Source organism: Xiphophorus maculatus, chromosome 15 (assembly GCF_002775205.1).
Source record: "Xiphophorus maculatus strain JP 163 A chromosome 15, X_maculatus-5.0-male, whole genome shotgun sequence".
Lineage (NCBI taxonomy): Eukaryota > Metazoa > Chordata > Actinopteri > Cyprinodontiformes > Poeciliidae > Xiphophorus > Xiphophorus maculatus.
This window is the reverse complement of record NC_036457.1, coordinates 6,279,542-6,298,499: the sequence shown is the minus strand read 5'-3', so window position 1 is coordinate 6,298,499 and position 18,958 is coordinate 6,279,542. Positions and strand designations below refer to the sequence as shown.

The 18,958-nt window shown below is 35.2% G+C and overlaps 1 protein-coding gene across 3 annotated transcripts in view; it reads right to left on the bottom strand.

Moving 5' to 3' along the window:
• Positions 1-18,958, bottom strand: part of LOC102236760 (regulator of G-protein signaling 6-like) — a 77,641-nt gene continuing 58,683 nt past the window's right edge. For all 3 annotated transcript variants that reach the window (XM_005805177.2, XM_023347290.1, XM_023347291.1), the window contains 14 exons: positions 18,256-18,362; positions 16,377-16,428; positions 14,027-14,091; positions 13,834-13,910; positions 13,002-13,083; positions 12,784-12,858; positions 12,295-12,396; positions 12,061-12,122; positions 11,051-11,161; positions 9,433-9,558; positions 5,126-5,312; positions 3,522-3,611; positions 2,752-2,805; positions 1-1,957 (listed from right to left, as the gene is read on the bottom strand). In XM_005805177.2, the coding sequence (XP_005805234.1) occupies positions 1,907-1,957; positions 2,752-2,805; positions 3,522-3,611; positions 5,126-5,312; positions 9,433-9,558; positions 11,051-11,161; positions 12,061-12,122; positions 12,295-12,396; positions 12,784-12,858; positions 13,002-13,083; positions 13,834-13,910; positions 14,027-14,091; positions 16,377-16,428; positions 18,256-18,362 (1,241 nt within the window). In that variant the 3' untranslated portion in view covers positions 1-1,906. The remainder of the gene's footprint in view (positions 1,958-2,751; positions 2,806-3,521; positions 3,612-5,125; positions 5,313-9,432; positions 9,559-11,050; positions 11,162-12,060; positions 12,123-12,294; positions 12,397-12,783; positions 12,859-13,001; positions 13,084-13,833; positions 13,911-14,026; positions 14,092-16,376; positions 16,429-18,255; positions 18,363-18,958) is intronic.

The following is an 18,958-nucleotide window of genomic DNA, read 5'->3' as shown; positions in this document are numbered from 1 at the left end:
TTAAGTGTGCATTCCTGTTTATTATCATGGTCCTCTTTACATCGGATGAAAAGATGGTAAGACATCAGCCCACAAATTTCCGCTGCGGCTGCTTGAAGTGGAATGTTTAGAAGACAGAAGAAAGCATACAATCTATCCACAGAACTGGTTTACAGTAACACAGCTGTTTGAGCTTCTGGAATGCTTTTAAACTGACAAGTAAGCACTGATGCACCTGTGAATGAATAGATGTTTAGTTTCAATACACATCTGTATTAAAAGTGTGCAAAGTTTAATTATGGAGTGGAACTTTTCCGGGTTTAGATAAGCATTTTCATTCCTCTCAGCTTCTATGAAACCCTCAGACAGTTTGAACCATGAGTCGTCAGTCACTGCTCAACTAGGCCAAATAATTGGGAAAATTACAAAATACCTTAAACCTTAAACACAACAACATTACAAATTACAGAAACGCTACAACATTAACAAAACGGAAAGGGTATGTCCTAGTTGGAGACTTGAGAAATCACTGATTGGACGACAGTCCTTTTGATGCGATACGCTATACTGTAGCGTCCACATTATTCAAAGCGGCTTATCTGCCAGCAAACTAATACAAGTAAGTGGACCGAATCACGTAAAAAACCGGAAGCAATAACTTCCGGTTCAAAAGCACTGACGTCCAATCAGTGACTTCTCAAGTCTCCAACGTTTTGTTAATGTTGTAGCGTTTTTGTAATTTTGCTTCGTTAATGTTGTAGTGTCTTTCAATTTGTTGTTGTGTTTTTGTTATTTGTATTTGTGCTTTCAATTTGCTGAAGTGGTTTGCACCTCAGGGCCACCATATTTACTTGTTATTTGATGTAACATTTCATCTATTGAAAAAATAAATCCTTAAAAGATAGAAATGTGTCACTTATGGGAATGAGAAGATTTAAACTGCTGACTGAAACTGTATGTAGATTAACCCAGTGCATAATCTGGTCCTGCTTTAAAGTCAGCCATGTATATGCTGCTGCAGCATACAGTATATAGCAGCAATGGACATCAAGGAGAAATACTACTTCATATAACTGGTAATTAGTTTTGTTATATTGAATTTCTCTACTTAGTATCAGAGGATAAAAACAACAGCTGCTTGTTAAAAAAGGGTCCACCCTAAGTATATTACAAAAAGCATTTTACACAGCATATAATTGATATTTGTGGTCTTTGCTATAACTGACCAACATGGACGTAGTTACGATTCTTAAAACTGTTAAAATAATGGTAACCAGTATTGGCGTGTCCTTTGCTTAAATTACAAGCAGGACGCATTTAAATTTCTACCTTTTGTTCCTTAGTCAAGGAAACAATTACTAATGTTCTTCAGCCTTTACTAGCATGTTGATGCACTACTCTACCTGTCATTGTTTCAAGTGTTGATTACTGTAAACCCGTCATTCCACTTTCCCTTTTTACATCCTAGTGAAGTGAGATAAAACACCAAGCTACAGCGAAAATCTAAGTCTCATTTTGACATCAGTCAAAGCATTCGAGCATTCCACGTAAATATCACTGACAATAAAGCATTAACCTCTTCAGCTACCATGATAAAATTAGTGTAGTCAGAGAAAAATCGCCAAGTCTTGTTCGATACAAGCTTCTGAACAAAATCCTCCAAAGCAGAGTCGCTGTAAATCGTCTTTACCATAACAGCACCTCCCTTTGTGCCAAATCTGGTGAGTTATTGCATGCTGTTGGGTCCTCTTCCCTTTATCTGAGGTGCCATCCAGATATGTTGGGTTTCCATTTCAGCAGTTCTAGGCTTGTTTGGCATCTTCACTAGCCTCCCAATGCTACACACACAAGTGTCCTGTTCCTAAAGCTTCTCAACTGTAAGCGTCTGCTTTGGATACGATTCCTCCTACTCCGAATCCAGACCTTGTCAGGATGACTGCATGAGGCCTGTGAGTCGTTTTCCTGTCAGCGACTTTCCCTGGGTACAGAGGAGAGGAAGAGAGACTCAGTGCCTTATAAACTATTTGACACTTACAGACTCCCACTGTTTGTTTTTTGTTTTTATGTATCAGATATGAGGTGATGACGATAGATTGTCTTGACAAAATGGACGTAAACACAAAAGTTCTGATGGAAGAAATACAGTAAGGTCAAAGGAATAATTATACTGTAAACTAATTTGGGAATTTAATGAAAATAGAATTGATTGTTGCAAAAATACTTGGATTTATTATTTCACTCTAAACACTTCAGGTTTTAAATTGAAAGAAGTAATCCCTTTATAGAGCAAAGGGCTCCAAAGCAAAAATGTATTAATCCATTCATGTTTTTTCACTCTTAAATGTTATTTGTTAAACTTACTCCTAATATCCTCTCAGTGTTCTTAATGGCAATTCTTTTTTCACAGTGACACTACTGGACAAACTAATTAGTGCCATAAGCAAGTCAGCTAATCTCAAATCCTTTCAATGAGACCACAGCTAAAAGACTGAGTCCCCCCAGTTATAAGGAACAAATTACTAAATCAAAACATCTTCAGGTAAAAATCCATTGTGTTGCCTCCTTTGTTTTAAATATCAGCAAATATTATAAATGCATTTATCTGCTTAATGTTTTACTATAGAACATCAAAACCACTAACTCTCCTCCATTATAGTTTACCCATAAACACATTATCTACTTCTCACTGAAAGTTACAGCAGCAGCAGTGGATAGTACAACTCACTGGCTTGTTTTTTAATTAAGTTTCAGGAGAGGCAATAAGACTCTTACCACACTGCGAGTGAACTTCTCCAGGGAGGTGCGTCGTCCCTGCTCTGTTTCAGGCTACCGGGTCATAGAAAGTAGGAAAAAAAAAAAAAAATCTGTGAAGTTATGCCTTTCATTTAACAAAGTTAAAAACTCACCAGGTAATTAAAATTGTAAAATGAAAGGAATATCATTCATGATTTTCAAATTTATTACCAAAAATGTATATGATGCGTCATTTAGACCCCCTGAGTCAATTCGCTGTGGAACCACCTTTCACTGAAATAACAGCTACAGTTTTAAATATATAGTGGGTGAGAATGTTGCTCAAGCTCAGAGTGGATGGAGCATCTATACGATTGTCATTTGGATTTAGTTCTGGGCTGTGAGGTTGTTGCACTTTACACACTGATCTAAGCCAATCCAGTTCTGGCTGCTCCTTAGTTGATAGTCTTTTACAATTCTTTAAAAAGTTTTCTTTCATTATTTCCTTGTATGTGGCTCTATTTTGCTCCCCTATACTTGCTGAAGAAAAATATCCCAAATGCTGCCACCCCCATTTGTTTTTTCCTTTAATGGGGATGGTTTGTCTAAAACTTCTAAGGTCTTCACAGGACTGAAAATAAATAATTACTAATTAGGTGATGTCTGACAGCTTTCAGCTGCACTGGATTTTATGTGTCAGGATAAAGGAGGGTAATGCAAATGAATTGTGGTGTGGATGTAATACGACAAATGTTTGCAAGGCGCTCCAAGCTAAACAAATGAGCCATACACAGATGACAAACACTCACTTTCTTCCTTGCCATTAGCAGATCCTGGTAGACATTGGAGCGGAGGAAACGTGGATAGCTGTCACTTTTCATCAGTTTATAAATGTGATCCTATAAAAAACAGGAAACAGAGAATGAAAGAAAATATCTTTGCCACAAACTCTGGGGGTAATAAACCACTGTATGACTGAGCAAATAGCAAAACAAGAAACAAAATTGGCCAAGTCAGAAGAGAAATTTAAACAGGATTTCTGCAGGGCAAAGAAGGTTTCAGTGCACTGCCACGCAAGCAGTAGGGCAAACCTTTTCTCTATTAAAGTCTTTCTTTATATATCTGTAGTATGAAATTAAATTTGATAGACAACCTCAAATATCTCTCCCCATTCTCAATGGTTCACACATTTCTCAGAAAGGCATATTCTCTCTAAATTGTTGCACAATACAAACTGAAATTTATTAACTCTGGTGAAGCATGTAAGAAAGACAAATCAGGCAGACAATGTTGCAGGAACTTCCTTTTGAAAACACATCTGACATGAATCACTTGAACAAATATATTTTTTTTTTAAATTAGTCTGTAATAGCCATTACGATCATAGGACCTTTAAGATCCACTTTTGTCCTATTTGAAATATCTTTTATATAAATGAATCTAGAGGCATTGCTCAACATTGTCAAATGTAAAGTAAAGTCTGCTTTACCAGACATGCTGAAAAGTCACAAATTGACATTCTTTGATTTTTGAAAGGCCGAACGCCAGTATGCACAAGAACTCCGTCTCAACTATCAGTGGATCAATTGGCTCGATGAGTTTTTCTGTCCTGTGCAGAGTGCTGCATATGAACATGAATGAAGCTCACTCTATAAACTTTACATTGAGTAATGCACCTTGTTTACATTATATTATTTGTTTTATTTATCTGGTTAATGTGCCACTACCAAAACCAGCCTCCTTTGGAGCAAGCAAAATTGAAAATATTAAAAACTAGCACTAAGCTTCAAGAAGCCAGAAAACATCCTGGTGTATTAGCAGACAATTGGGAATAAAACCTTTGGTGCTTCAATCAAGTTGATGAATTTTTAAGATAACCCAAAATAGCCTCTTGTTTTTAGACACTGTTGTCTTGTTGCAAACTATTAAATAACACATTTTTTGTTAATCAATCAATAAAATTTTATTTGTATAACCCATTTCAGCAGCACGGCATTTCAAAGTGCTTTACATCATATCAAACACAGAAACACAATGCAACATAGAATCAACAATCAAAACATGACATTAAGTAAAGTTCCATCATTAAATTTGTAATTGATTATGTTACAAATACAATTCTAAACAGGTGGGTTTTTAGTTGAGATTTAAAGGAAGTCAGTGTTTCAGCTGTTTTACAGTTTTCTGGAAGTTTTTTCAAAATTTGTGGTGCATAGATGCTGAATGCTGCTTCTCCTCGTTTAGTTCTGGTTCTGGGGATGTAGAGCAGACCAGAACCGGAAGACCTGAGAGGTCTGGAAGGTCTGGAATTCACTACACAAAGTTTTGAATATAGCACTCATTTGTGTAGTTTTCAAATCTCCAGCCTCACGTCTGAATCAATGTCTGTGTGTTTTACAAGTTTTCTTCCTACCTGGGCATCCTCATAGCTATATCGTCCAGGGTCCTTCAGGTTCTGGCTGGTGATTTCATAGCTATGCGAGTCCAGGTTGATGGAGCTGGGTGCTCCCTCTGCCAGAAACTCTGCCCAGATGTCCTGGACCCTCTGCGCAACATCCTGCTGGGGGACCTTCTTCAGACCCTGCACTGCTACCCAGAACCTGCAACGCAAATCACAAAAGATGAAGAGGATGATTTGGTCAAGTTTATTTATTTTATTGTTATCTTAAAGCTGCTTTTGACCGATGTTGAACAAAAGTTTGTACTTTTTTAAAATCCAAAGTCAAGACCAAGGGGAATAGAAGATGCTAATGATCAACTACTTGAACTCTTTAATCAAAAGTAATCCTTCAATTAATAATCTGTATTTCTTCCTGAAGTGACTGGTTGCTATAAGTCATAAAAGTCCCATACTTCAAATCTGAACAAATGAAAAGGTAAACCCCACATGTGAACTAAACAAATGTTTCAAATGATTTATGAGTGTGACCTTGTTTTTGTCTTTGTGTTCTCCGAGTAGCAAATTGGACATTTCAAGGGTGAGCAACTTAACACTTTGTCTTGCTCTGCATTCGCTTGTTAGTCATTATCAGCCTTTGCCTCTTCACCTGGTAGTTGTTGTGTTGAACTTTATTCATTTAGTGCCTTTCTCTAAACCAAAGCTCAGAAAGTCGATTTAAACTCCTGTCAGGCTCTGAATGTACTTTAATGCGCTTTGTGAGGTTGTCCTCTTGGGAGCACTTTTATATTAAATCTTGAGACCGGTCTACATCGCTTTCATTTAGGCGATTGGTGTTTATTGTGTGTTTTAGGCTTTAGAGCTGTTGCTGCTACCAGACATATTGGTTAGGTGGAAAAAAGAAGTTATATAAAAGCATTTGGTAAGACTATTTGAAGGGGTGTGTATAAGACTGTCATAAGCATGAGCATGACACTAGTCATAGTCTTTATGAATACTTATGACTGTTATCATGAAGTGTCATTTAGTAAATAATGACACTTTTAATGCAAAGTTGACATGTCATGTTTTTGACAGTCTCATGTCAGTTTTATGCACAGCCCTTTAAAAAAAGTGTTACCAAGCATTTAAATGTAATTCTAATAGAATTTCTGTCTTAATTTGTTTTAGGCCTCTTGCTTTTAAATGTGTTTTTGTAATGTATTTAATTTAGAATATACTTAGAGATGGCTGAAAACAATGTGCAGGTCACTGGTCAGCCACTTTTAAGCCTGATGAGAATTACAAAATGAATTATTTTATATCAGTAAACGCACCATATGAAAAAGCTCCAATGCTACCAACATAACCCTGTAGTCAGGATGACACTGCAATATGAATACTCAAATTTAGCATCAATGACATGTATAATTCAAATACATTTTATTTATAAAGCACTTTTTTTAAAAAAGATTCCCAAAGTGCTGTATAAAGCAAAGACAAACCAAAGAATAAAAATCAAGACATAAAACCACATCATAAACAGACAATAAAAACATCAATTCACGCTGAGTCAAAAAAGCTATTACAAAAAAAGATGTATTTCATAAGAGACTTATAAACAGGAAGTGAAGATGCCCATCTAATATTCAAAGGCAGAAAGTTAAGAAGCCACAATAGAAAAAAATTCAATCTCTTCTCAATTTCCACCTAGTTTTGGGAACAACTAAAAGCAGCTGGTCAGATGATCTAAGGACTTTGAAATTAATTCTGCAATATAAAGGAAGCCAGTGAAAGGAGGACGTGACAAGTGAGATCTGCTCATATCTGTGTACCAGTTAAAATACAGGCAGCAACATTTTGAGCAACCGGAAGACGTGAAAGGGATGCTTTACAGCCAAGCCATCTTGAAATAAAGGCATGCATTTTTTCCCAAGTCCTGCCACAATAAAACTGGCTTAATATAAAGCCAGAGAAAGGACAGAAATTTAAGGAAACTATACCGTATTACGCCAAAACATGCCAGTGGTTCATTCAGGCTGCAAAAAAGTGAGAAGGAGCTAGATTTTTAGAAGATAAGCAGAAGGTTGGAACAAAAGTTAGTTCCTCTGTAATATCATTTTGAGCGTTCAACCTCTGTCTGCATTGGAACATACTAGATTCTGAAACACTGGCAGCCTTTTAGACATCTCAGTGTTAAGGTAAGGATTCGTATTCTTTTTTTAAGACATGGAAATTTCTGTTTTTTGCCAGATGTACTAATTTCTACTATACAATGTCAAAGATAGCTCAAAATGTGAACTTTACAATGATTTTGTCTTTATTTTAAAATAAGAATACACTACTATTTCTCATGCTCCTCAAGGTCACTTCAACACCTATTAAAATAATGAAGGACTGCTCGCAACAGGAAGGCTAGAAAAAAGGTTTTCAATTCAGTTATTAGATCTATGTTATAGTTCAGAAAGAAAAAATGAAGTTTGCCCAAAGTCTATATGGGCAGTTCAGAACTTTATGAAAATTTTTTTTTAAATCAGCCACAGATTCTGGCTACTGCATTTTTCATGATACTCCTACAAGTTATCTTTAATTAAAATGTTTTGGATAACGTTTTGCAAATCTTCACTTACCTCAAGCTACAAGCAGTTGTATAGCAGTAAATTGTACATCACAAGAGAACACTATATTTTCATTAGCTTGTTTAAAAAATAAAAAAAACTAAGTGTGCTCATTTAGACTAAATTTATATTCAGCTAGACTAATCAGTTAAAGATATTTAAACATGAGAACAAATGTGTTTTGAACATATATTTTCAAAAAAATCCACAAACTTCCAAGCAATTAAGACAACTGCTGTATCTCAAAGCCACAGGATGACTACCTCTAATATAATTTTTTTCTCTCTATTGATCTGCGGACTGCCTCAGCAATATACAGAGAAACACCTCTAGGGTCTACTTTTCTGATTCACTCTCAGTTTCTCTAGAAATGCTCCAAAAGCTCCCTCGTAAAACCAAACACAATTAAGGGTTTAGAGACTGGAGTCTGAATTCTTGTGGGACAGCTGATGGTGGAACAGGTCTATATCGCTCCTCTCCATCTTGCTGCGTGTGCATTTCTTTGTTTTATCAGGCTCAGAGGCACCAACATCCTCAACTGGAGTTGTTCATCTCTACCACTCCTTCCCTCCAACTAACAGTACAAAAACACAAACATTTATTGCTGCTGTGAGCATGAAAGGCAAAACATTATGTTGTGTGTAAATCTTTTTGTCTAAATGAGGGATGAATTTAATATTTTCTCTGCAAATCAACAAACAGCTACTCTAAAATTAACACATTCATTAACGTGGAGGTGAAGATACACTTTCAATGAAGAAAAAAAACACCACCACAATCTTAATACCATGCCAATGTACAAAAACAGTATTAAAAAAGAGCTCTACTTCAGTGCTTCCACTGTACTTCAGCAGGCAAGCAACAAGGAGCTGCTCTTCAGATGACTAGGCAAGAACCATCAAGGCTGAGTTTTTCTCTAAAGGCTGAATTCTTGGAGCTGCAGAGTATTTAGAGAGGTGGACGTTAGCAGAGACATGTGGTCTCTGCCATGTTTATTTTTAAATACAGAAGAATGCCACAAGGATTATTCTCAATTGGGAACTCAAGACAATTATCCATTGTACCTAGAGTGTGTGTTCACATCAAGGTCAGACATAGCAATATTTATGAGAACATTTAACAAATGGCACAACCATTGGTCATCTAAACCAAACAGTATGTCAATACAAGCAACTTCTACTGTAAACTCAGTCAACTTACAGTGATTAAATTCATTACAGATAAATCTAAATGTAATCAAATCAAATGTAAGACTCCCTCTCTCATACCTGGAGCCTGACAAAATTTCATCTTTCAAGACAATGATCCAATCAAAGCAAAAGCAGAATATCATCAACATAGTGTCTGAGAAACAGCATAGTGTATTAATGGTTCACCAAAGACTTCAATCACTGCCTTGATTTGCAAATTAATAATATTTAATCATAATAAAGGTCAACTAAATTAGATTTGTAAATAAAGCTGGGCCACAAATTCATTACCAACAGCAGGAAATGATATTTACTTACACGAAAAAGAAATGGTTGTACGTAAGTGTAAATGCAAATATTAAATCAATGGATATAACTTTGAAATTATATGTTTCTTTTGCACATTTACAGTAGGTTCATGTTTTCAACAACTTATAATGCTTAAATAGAAAAAGGATGACAACGTTCTGAAAGACTCTAGTTGTAAAACTGATTGAAACATGTCCATTCATCCTAAGTTTCTGTTTTGACTCACCTCAGGTTTTCTGAGCTAAACTCTGACTCTAGGAACTTGAGGAACAGATCCTGTCCTGCTGGATCCATCAGAGCCTCCTCCAGGGAGAAACCCCACTTCTTTACCCTCTGCTGACTCGGTTCTTTGCTAGAAGAAATGAGAGAGGGTGGAGAGAAAATGAAAATAGTTTAAAGACTTTACCCATCTTTAAAAAAAACGATTAATAATAAAGTGGGGTACAGAAGAAGACAATATCTGAAAGAAAAGGTTGAGTGTTGGGTATTCTGTTAAACACCAGAAAAAAATCTATGCTAAAAAAATGTATGTCTGTATTATGACAAAGGTTTAGTTTTGATGGAATATTAGTGACTGCAAAGCTCCACATGACAACGTTCATCAGGAATCACATTGCTTAGATTTCTACATAGAACATATTTTTCTGTGCTGAATCTTAATCGATTCGGATGAATTATTAAGATGCATTAAGCTTCATGATTATGTGTCCGCTCTAATTAATTCCTTCATTATTCAGTGAGGCCAGAAGTTCAGAGCACAGTTCAACTTGTTGAAAGTAATGTTCACCAGCTACATTTCCTGTGTCTCTCATTAATAATTCAGCAAATTATCAGTAGCATCACATGGTTATGTGAATTTCTGGAACAGAAAGCAACATCTTTGATACATCAAACTGAAGAAAGGATGAAGCAACAATTAAACAAATTAAACAAGAGAGTCTGTATTGTAAACAGGTTGTTAAAAAATTACCTGTTGCAACAGTCATTGGTTAAATTCAGTTGTCATTAATATCGTTGGAGACATAGTAAATACATAGCAGCAACAGAGTGCATTTTATTTCATTAGGTTATCTAATGCTATTCTTGGTACAATAGGTATTGTGCTATTCATGGCTGCACACACATTGCATTTCTATACAGAACAAACTCTGCACTCTAATTGCTTGTTTATTTCTAGATAGTACATAAATTACTCCAATATGACATTGTTCAGATGTCGACGACATTAAGACAATTACATTTTTTTATAAAGTGTCAATCAGACGTTTTCACCCCCCTTAGGTATTTTACCCTTTATTCTGAAATTCAAACATGTTCAATAAAATACACAAATAGTCTTTGATGAATTGAAAAATCAAAAATGCAACATAAGAAATTATTGTACTTTTTTTTACAGGAGCTGTATATTCATCAAATGTTTACAGTGGTAAAAGAGGCACACAAATTTATCATTTCAAACAAAGGCTTTATGCCTTTAGCTAGGTTTTTGCAATAGGTTGGGCACTAAATACTGAATTTAAATTATGGCTTGAAGAGCTCCAATACCTTCTTCTGATTTTTTCTTCTTTTGAAAAAAACAGTTTGACTCAAACCCCACCGGTGTGAGATGGTTTGAATGTCAAAGCAGCTAAAAATATTTCAAATGACTTAAAAATGGTTTCAAGTCACTTTTAAGTATCAGGAGCCCTGTCTAATTCATTTTGAGTTATTTATAATAAAAAATAAAAGAGCCCTAATGTTAAACATCTGAATAGGAAATGTGCAGATGTATTAAACAGTTTTTTTCTGAGTTTCTGTGAATACTAAATGGCTTTAAGCAAAAACTGATGTTTCTGCTTTAGTACCTCATCTCCAGGTCCCAGAGAGTGGGGTCATCACTGGTCCAAGGATTAGATGGTTCTGGTGTGGTTACAAATGGGTCATACTCCATGAACTGCTCTGTGTAGGTTATCAGGCTGGCATACAAAAACACACATGGATTAACACAAAAAGATGAGATAATAAAACACTGATACAGTTACTAAACTCTCGCACAAGTTGTGGTTCTGCAGGAACAAAAGTCTTCTAGTTGCCTCTCACCTACTATGTTATGTTGTGTCATATTTGGTAAGATACTAAAATCAAATCTTGAACTCCTTCTTTAAAAAGCCTTTATGTACATATGTACAGACATGGATGTTAATATTTGAATGAATCATAGTTAAAAGATGAAGCCAGGTCACTTTTTTAATCCAGATGTAAATCAAATACAGTAGTGTCAATTGAAGAAAAATTAAAATAAAGAGAAAATATAAGAATCTCTGATAGCACTCCTCTATTATCAACTATTTATGAAAAAATAACTCCACAAAGTAATAATGACTTCAGAATAAGTGTCCATCTTGTGTCACTGTAACCAACCCATTCTTCATATTTTAAGAATTTTCTCTAAAATCAAGGCAGGCAGTAATAAAAAAAAAGCTTTCAAAACTGAATTTTGAATTAACAAATTAATTGTGGAAGCAGAAGTAGCACCATTAGAGATGTAGTAGCAGTCTCTAACTTTTATCCCACAAGTGTTGTAAACACTTCTAAAGGTTTATTTTCTCCCTCTTTTTATTGCACATAACTGCAGTCACCAAAGGCTGAGCTGGAGCATCAACATTTTAAATGATCTCTATTCCTGTTGTAACAGAAGAAAATAGCACATGCTCAATGAATACATATATTAATTGAGAAAAAACAAAGAAAAAATTACTAAAACTGGCTCCCTACTGAGAAAAGAAGTCATCTTGAAACTGTGCAGCCTGCAAAAACCTGGCTTAGCTCTTTAATATCTGTTTTCATTTTGTCTGTGAGGTGTACATTTCTTTACCTTTCAGCAACTTTAGACATTTTCAAACAGTGACGATCTAGCTGGGTGTTCAGAAATAAGATCTGTAAAGAAAAAATTCTGTTTATTTATTTGTATGATAAATAAATAAGATGTTTCTGATTTTGTTGGCAGGACCCATCTCTGGTTTGTGTTACTGTTTCATGAAACAACAGTTATTGTGATAAAAAGCCACGCAGGATAAAGCTGTATACATTATGTCAACACCATTCTTACCTCTTTTTCTACATCATCTTTCGTCCCTTTTCGGCAGTGGTGTAACGAAGTGTGTATGGGACTCTGTGACTGTGTTCCCTCCTCCACCACACCGTACACTGACTGGATCATATGAAAAAGACAGCTAAGCAGGTTATTTGATTAAATGTGCACTTGGTTGTTCTCACATTGCTAGTGGGGTATTTTTTACATAAATGCCGCCTTGGGTTAGCCCCACCTTTGTTGCATTTTTTTTGAGAATTTAAAGATGGAAGCACTTTTGCTAAAAAGCAGAAAGAACATCAAAAATCAACTTATGCACCGTCTGATTTGAGTTCAGTTTGAATTCAAATCAAACAGCCTTGGTTTCTGAAAAAATATCAAAATACAGCAAATGATCTTTGGTCACAGGGTGTGCCTGCTCAACATAGAGAGAGGCACATGCAAAAAACTACAATTTAACTAGAATTTATCAGAAGTATTTGTGTGTAAAGACTCTTTACTTCATACCTTCTTAACTCGATGAGGATTCTTCATGCGTCTGCATTTCCTTATGTCCATTTCTGTGGTGTTAACACATCCAGGCTGAAGGAAAATAAATATAAAACATTTTTTTCTGTTAATACTGGTGGTACATGCAGCACCTGAGGAGTTTCTGCAATGACACAGTGTAAAGATTGTAATTGGAGTCTGCAGATAATGGATAAGTTGGTCAAAAAAAGATTCACCACTGGTCTGTGGACGTCCCAGAAGGCTCTCTCCTGGCTGTCAAGGATCTTCCTCTCAGTTTTATCCTTTTTTCTGTCGATCCTGCAAGTGAGACGAGAAACAGTGGGAAACAAAACTTCCACCTTATCCTCATTCCATCAAAGATTCAAGTCAGAACTCAAGGATATGGAAGAGGAATAGTGGTGAGAATAAGAATTATTTTAAATTGTTTTAGTTTTTAAAAATAAAAATTGAGTAGGTTGAGAAACTGCTTTATTGTATTGTTTCATGTACAATTACTGAAGTAAACACTGGGTTTTAGAAAGGTCACTTTTCTTTTTCACGTACTATAGTTATGAATGCTCACTGTGTGCTTAAATCTAAACATTTGCAATCAAGAGATGCAAATATAGGTTGAACAAATAAGTGGTGTGATGCTCTAACTTCTTTAAATCCATAGAAATCCTTTTGTAAAGTTATTACCATTGCCTTATTGGTGTGTGGAATATTTCCAGTGCTTGTTTAAAAATAGTTACAGCTCATAATTATTTGATAAAATCTGTCAAATTGTCCGACCTTTGGGACAACTTGGGAAAATATCTATAATACAGTATATTTTTTTTACCTTCATGCTAAATGGGTAAGACGATTTTAAAGATTGTTCAAAAATTTATTTCCTATTGTGTTTTTTATCATTACAGTTAAATTGTGAAGGTCCATTCTGAATGGATGTTGATGTGAAAATACTTGATAATTTCTTCTTGCTCCTAATGTCTATTTGTCTGTTTCTATTGTAAATAACTGAAGTTCATGCATGTTATATTCATGTGCTGACTTGGTGAAAAAACGTACTTGACCTGCGCCTCAGCCTGCATGTAGATAAACTCCCATTTTCTTGCAAAGGCCCTCTGCAGTCTGGCTAAATTCTCCTGTTGGGAATAAATAATAAAACCAAGATTCAAACTCTATGAGGGGTAAAGCCCACCTGCCTAAAGGTTGCTCAAAACAAAATAGTTGTAACTTAAAAGAGCATTTCTGCACTTACTGCCTCATAATCTGCCAGCTCCAGCCTCGTCTTATTCTGCATGGTCCGCTTGCACAGGTAGATAGCTGAGAAAAGAGTTTAAAACCAGGAATTTATCAGTAGAACATACCCATAATCCTTCAGCTCACGTGTGTCCTATTATCAGTGTAGACTTTTGGCTCATGAGCGCCTTTTCTCACAAGTAGATGTGCAGAGAATTATCAGTGTGAAGGTGTTTGACGATTTTTAAGATTATTAGATTATGAAGATAATCTAAAATCTTAAACCCTCATCCAAAGCCATGAACCATGTGACATGGTGCAGGAGGTGGAACGGGGATTGATTATTGGTCCTCTTCAAAACACAGAAGTGCTGGCCATGTCTCAGTGTTTTTCAGTAAGTATTTCTTTGTATTTACACTCAGATTTGCTATTAAATAATTTATAAGTATGAATATTAAAACAAATTAAGTTGGAAAACTTTTATTCTGTCTGTATTACATATACATTTTTACCAATACTAAGAAATTGATAGATATTGGTACTATGACAACACAATAAAATATATCTTCAACTACCATTAAAAAAACAATGTTGACAATGTTTTACTTTATTAAAAGCTCTGTTCACATTTCATATTTCAACATGTATCTATGGTAAAATTGACCAAGAGGGTTGCCCTAAACATCCCTTCCAGCAGCAGCAGACTAGACCTTAGTTACTTTTTCTATTTGCAAACATTTAGCCTGAAGCAAAGAGTTAACTGAGCAAACAAAAGAAATATGAGCAGATTTATTGATGTTTCTGTAAAATTACAAACATTTAATGACATAAGAAATGCTATTAACACGTTTAACTTTTCCATTAGCCAACTTTTCTGCCATTCTTCACCACCATGCTGGTATGTTCAGCATAGCAGGTTTAGCATTAAACCTGAAATGTTTAATAAAATTACATGAATCTTCAACAGGCAAACAAGAGCTGTTGTCAGTACAACTGAAACAACTACAGTTATTTTGGTTGCATATCTTAAAAAGTTAAGTCTTCAGTAATTTAAAGTGATTAAAGCAGTTTTTAAAAACTGTTTAAAAACTAATTTTGAGAAAGCCTCTATAGAAATAAAACAAACATTTGAAATCAGATTGATAATTAACCTGGACAAATTCATTGCAGACTACCTCTAAATGCAACCTTAATACATGTTGAGTGGGGTTGGATCTTTATTTAGCACATCCCAGTAGTGATTATCTTGGATGCATGTAGTTTCTAATTTGATAAATCTTAACTAGCCTTTAAAATACATTCAGTCTTTAAAAGGAAAATGTAATTTAAGGATCATGAAGCAACTGCAGAAGCAGCCAGATGCTTAAGTTACAACATCATAAAACAAATACCCTGACAGGCTAATTAGAAACCTTTTTATAAAACAAAACATTTTAAAACTGTGCCACGATATATGTTTGTTAAAGTTTATCCACACTTAAATTAGCTACAATTTAGAAAGACAAACACAGACTTGTACATATGAAGTACTACTTTGTACTGCTCCATCACATACAAAAGCTAATACAGTACATTGAAGTTATGGTTAAGTGGCAAAATTTAAAAGTCCAATGCTATGAATATTTTTTAGCACTGTATAACTATGTAGAGTCTATGTAAGAGGAATGTGTGGAAGCGAGGATTGTTTAGTAGGCAGAAGTAGTTCTGCTCTAACTGCTGATCATAGAGAAATGATGGCATCCTGTGAGAATCAAACTCATTCCATCTGAAGCTTAAAGCCTAATGAAGCTATGTGTTTGCATACTAATCAGGACAAACTGCATCAGCAGAATATCAGCATTAAATTCCTAATTTAAAGAAGTACTTCATTAAAATAAAACCCTAATTGATCATGTCTTCTGTCTCCACCATTTCTTTCAAATATTTAAAAATATTCCAGTGTAAATTTACAAAGGGGTGCAGCAACATTTAAAAGTAAAGTATCATGGGATTGTCTTCTTTGGTCAATTCTTTCAGGCTTATGATGAGTAAAGGTATTCATTTTGTTTCAATGTTAAAATACCTGTTTAAATTACAGATAACGCACAACATATCAAATTAAAACTGAATTATGGTTTGAGATAATCTCATGCAAAGTGCAGGAATCAGATCTCATTTCTTCAAAGCAGTGAATCTGAAGCATTTAGACATTCAAATGAAGTAAAATTAAAATATTTGAAAAACGTTTCAGTTATTTAATGTAACTAGTCCTTTCTCTAGCAATATAGCCTTTTTGTCAGACCTGTAAAAAGGTTTTGCAAAAAAATAGCATTACAAGTTTGCACAAAAACATTAAATTGAAATTTATTACAATTTAAAGCCATTCTTACCATAATCTGTGTTCTCGGGCTCCCAACAGTTGGATGGCCAGAAATATGGCGCCTAAAGCAAAACAATAAAAGAAAATCAGTTATCCTGCTTTGATCCAGACATTGAGACAATCCAAAAATATTTGGAAAACCAAAGAGATGACAATCACCTTTATTTATTTATTTATCTTTTTTTTACTGTGACATCATACAATAATCAGATATATAAGATACAACAAAATAAATTACATCTGGGCCAATATGGTGTAAAGAATAACGGGTTGAACTGACTTAAGTATGTGCATGCACTACCATGTGTTCTTTAAAAAAATACTGATTGACATTTTTGTATAAAAGATTTGTGAATGTCCTTTCAGGGTGAGACTGTGAGTCTTGTCTCTTGATTTCTTTATTATGTGACTCTTTGTCTTGTGGCTTGTTTGCTTCACTTGAATCTGTATTGATGTCGTTTATTAATGTTTTTGGCCCCCTCCAACACTGCCTGCTTCTCCACTTCACTTTGAAAGACAAGAATGAAGGTCAAAGCACCGCAGTGCACTGCTGTCTGCTTTAATTAAACTGCTGCTCCTGTTTTCAACAAAGCTCTACAGGAACAAAGAACATGCTACACAGAGATAACACTGATCTTACCTCATACAGGTTTATAATTGAGGACATACACAAGTTATTTCCCTTTTGTATCATGAAATTCAAGAAAACAGGATTTGTGATTTCATTGCCTCTGCCAGCTGTGATCTGTGATGAATCAAAATCCATCAAAAAAGTGTAACTTCAGATGGAAATTATTGTGTGATTCATTTGAAAACCAAAAAAAAATCTCAAACTCAGACCAAGGGTGTAACTTTGTTGTAACTTTTGTGCCCCTGGGGCCCTAAGCGGCTGCTTATGCCTTGGGCCGGCTCTGCTCCAGTCCTATCTTGTTAGTAAAGAGAAGTTCAGAAGACTCGGATCATTTGTGAATGTATCATCACTATATTGCAGACTTTTGGACACAGTGTTGTCCCATATATGCGACACGTTAGTCAACACCTCCGCACAATAATTCAGCGCAGTGAGTGACTTTTTTTTCCATCACAAATGCTTATGTATCTTTGTACAGCTAGCTTTGCTAACATCACGTCAACGGAGCTTACTTTTCTAAGTGACGTAAAACGTTAGACGTAGTCCAAACCGTCTGTGAAAGAGAAGCGCTGCATAATTAGCTGTCGCCATTTGATTTCTTGTGATTTATGCAGCGCAATTCTATTACTGACGATTAGACAGACATCTTCTGCCGCTCAAAGAAAACCACTGCGCATGTCAGAGTGCCGCGTGCGAGTGAAAGGTGGGGAGGGGGAGAGTAACAAACACATAATTGGTAAGTCAAGTTATTGCTTGCATTTTAATCGGTGCGTTTTGCATCCAGTGAAAACACGTTAACAAATAAACTGAACAGTATGCTGTAAGTTTAGTGATATTTCCACAGTTGCGGTCTTGACTGGTCCTCAGCGTCCGAGGACGCATCATTTTAGACAATTTCAACATATTTTAAATTCAAAGAAAAAAAACACGATTGCATTGTATCAAACAGTTGCAAAACTAACATTTTAATACCTTTGGTGTAATATTTTGTTGATTGTTGCTGTAAAATTGCAATAAAAGTGCAATAAGGAATTATTATTAAATTCAAAGGCTTTCTTGAATGTTCAAAACTTAATATGTGAGTACATTTACACAGCATCAGATATAAAACAATATTTTTCCCCTCTCTAATATGCCTTTGTTCTCCTGGTCCTCTTATCTTGTTACATTTTCTTTGAACAATGACTTTATTGTTAAGGTTAGGCACATTTCCTTTTTGCTCTCGTGTTTTCTCTGCATAATTGATCTTCCTTCTCACCTGGAAGCGGTATAAAGTTCCATCATCTTTGAGGCACAGCACGTGATCAGAGATGGGAAAAAAGTATCCCTGAGCTGCCATCAGACTCCCGATGTGCATGGCTTCAGCTGAAAAAAAAAAGTGTACTAATCAAACTGTTCCGTTGGATGTGAGGCACAGTCTACAAACGTGGTGATCTCTTAGTGAGCACAAAGTTGAAGTACAAAAATCTGAACAGTCATTAACAGCTATAGCTTAAAATAAGAGTCAGATTCCAGGCATCTACAAAGGACTTATTTTAGCTTTGTGCTCTGGGGTATGCTGGTTGAAACACTGATTTATTAAACAAAGCTATGGTCAATTAAACAAAAATCATCATCATTACTTTCCTGGATCAGGGCATTATCACTAAATAATGTTAAACTCTTAACTTCAAGGTTTGTATGCATTTTAATGATAAAATTTCTCAATTTGGTGTTCATTTTCCCTGCTCTTTCAAGCAATTCTTGAAGCACGAAACATAAATGCATTATGAATATATTACTACAGAGGACACAATTTAAGATAAAGCATCTATGGACAAATTGAATAGGGAATAAAGTGAGAAATACAAATATTTGCAATACTTTCTCCTTTTCCAAAATTATGCAAACTTAGAAAATAATATTCCTATGTAAAACTCCATAATCTAAAGACAAAACTATTTGTATAATCTGAGCTACAA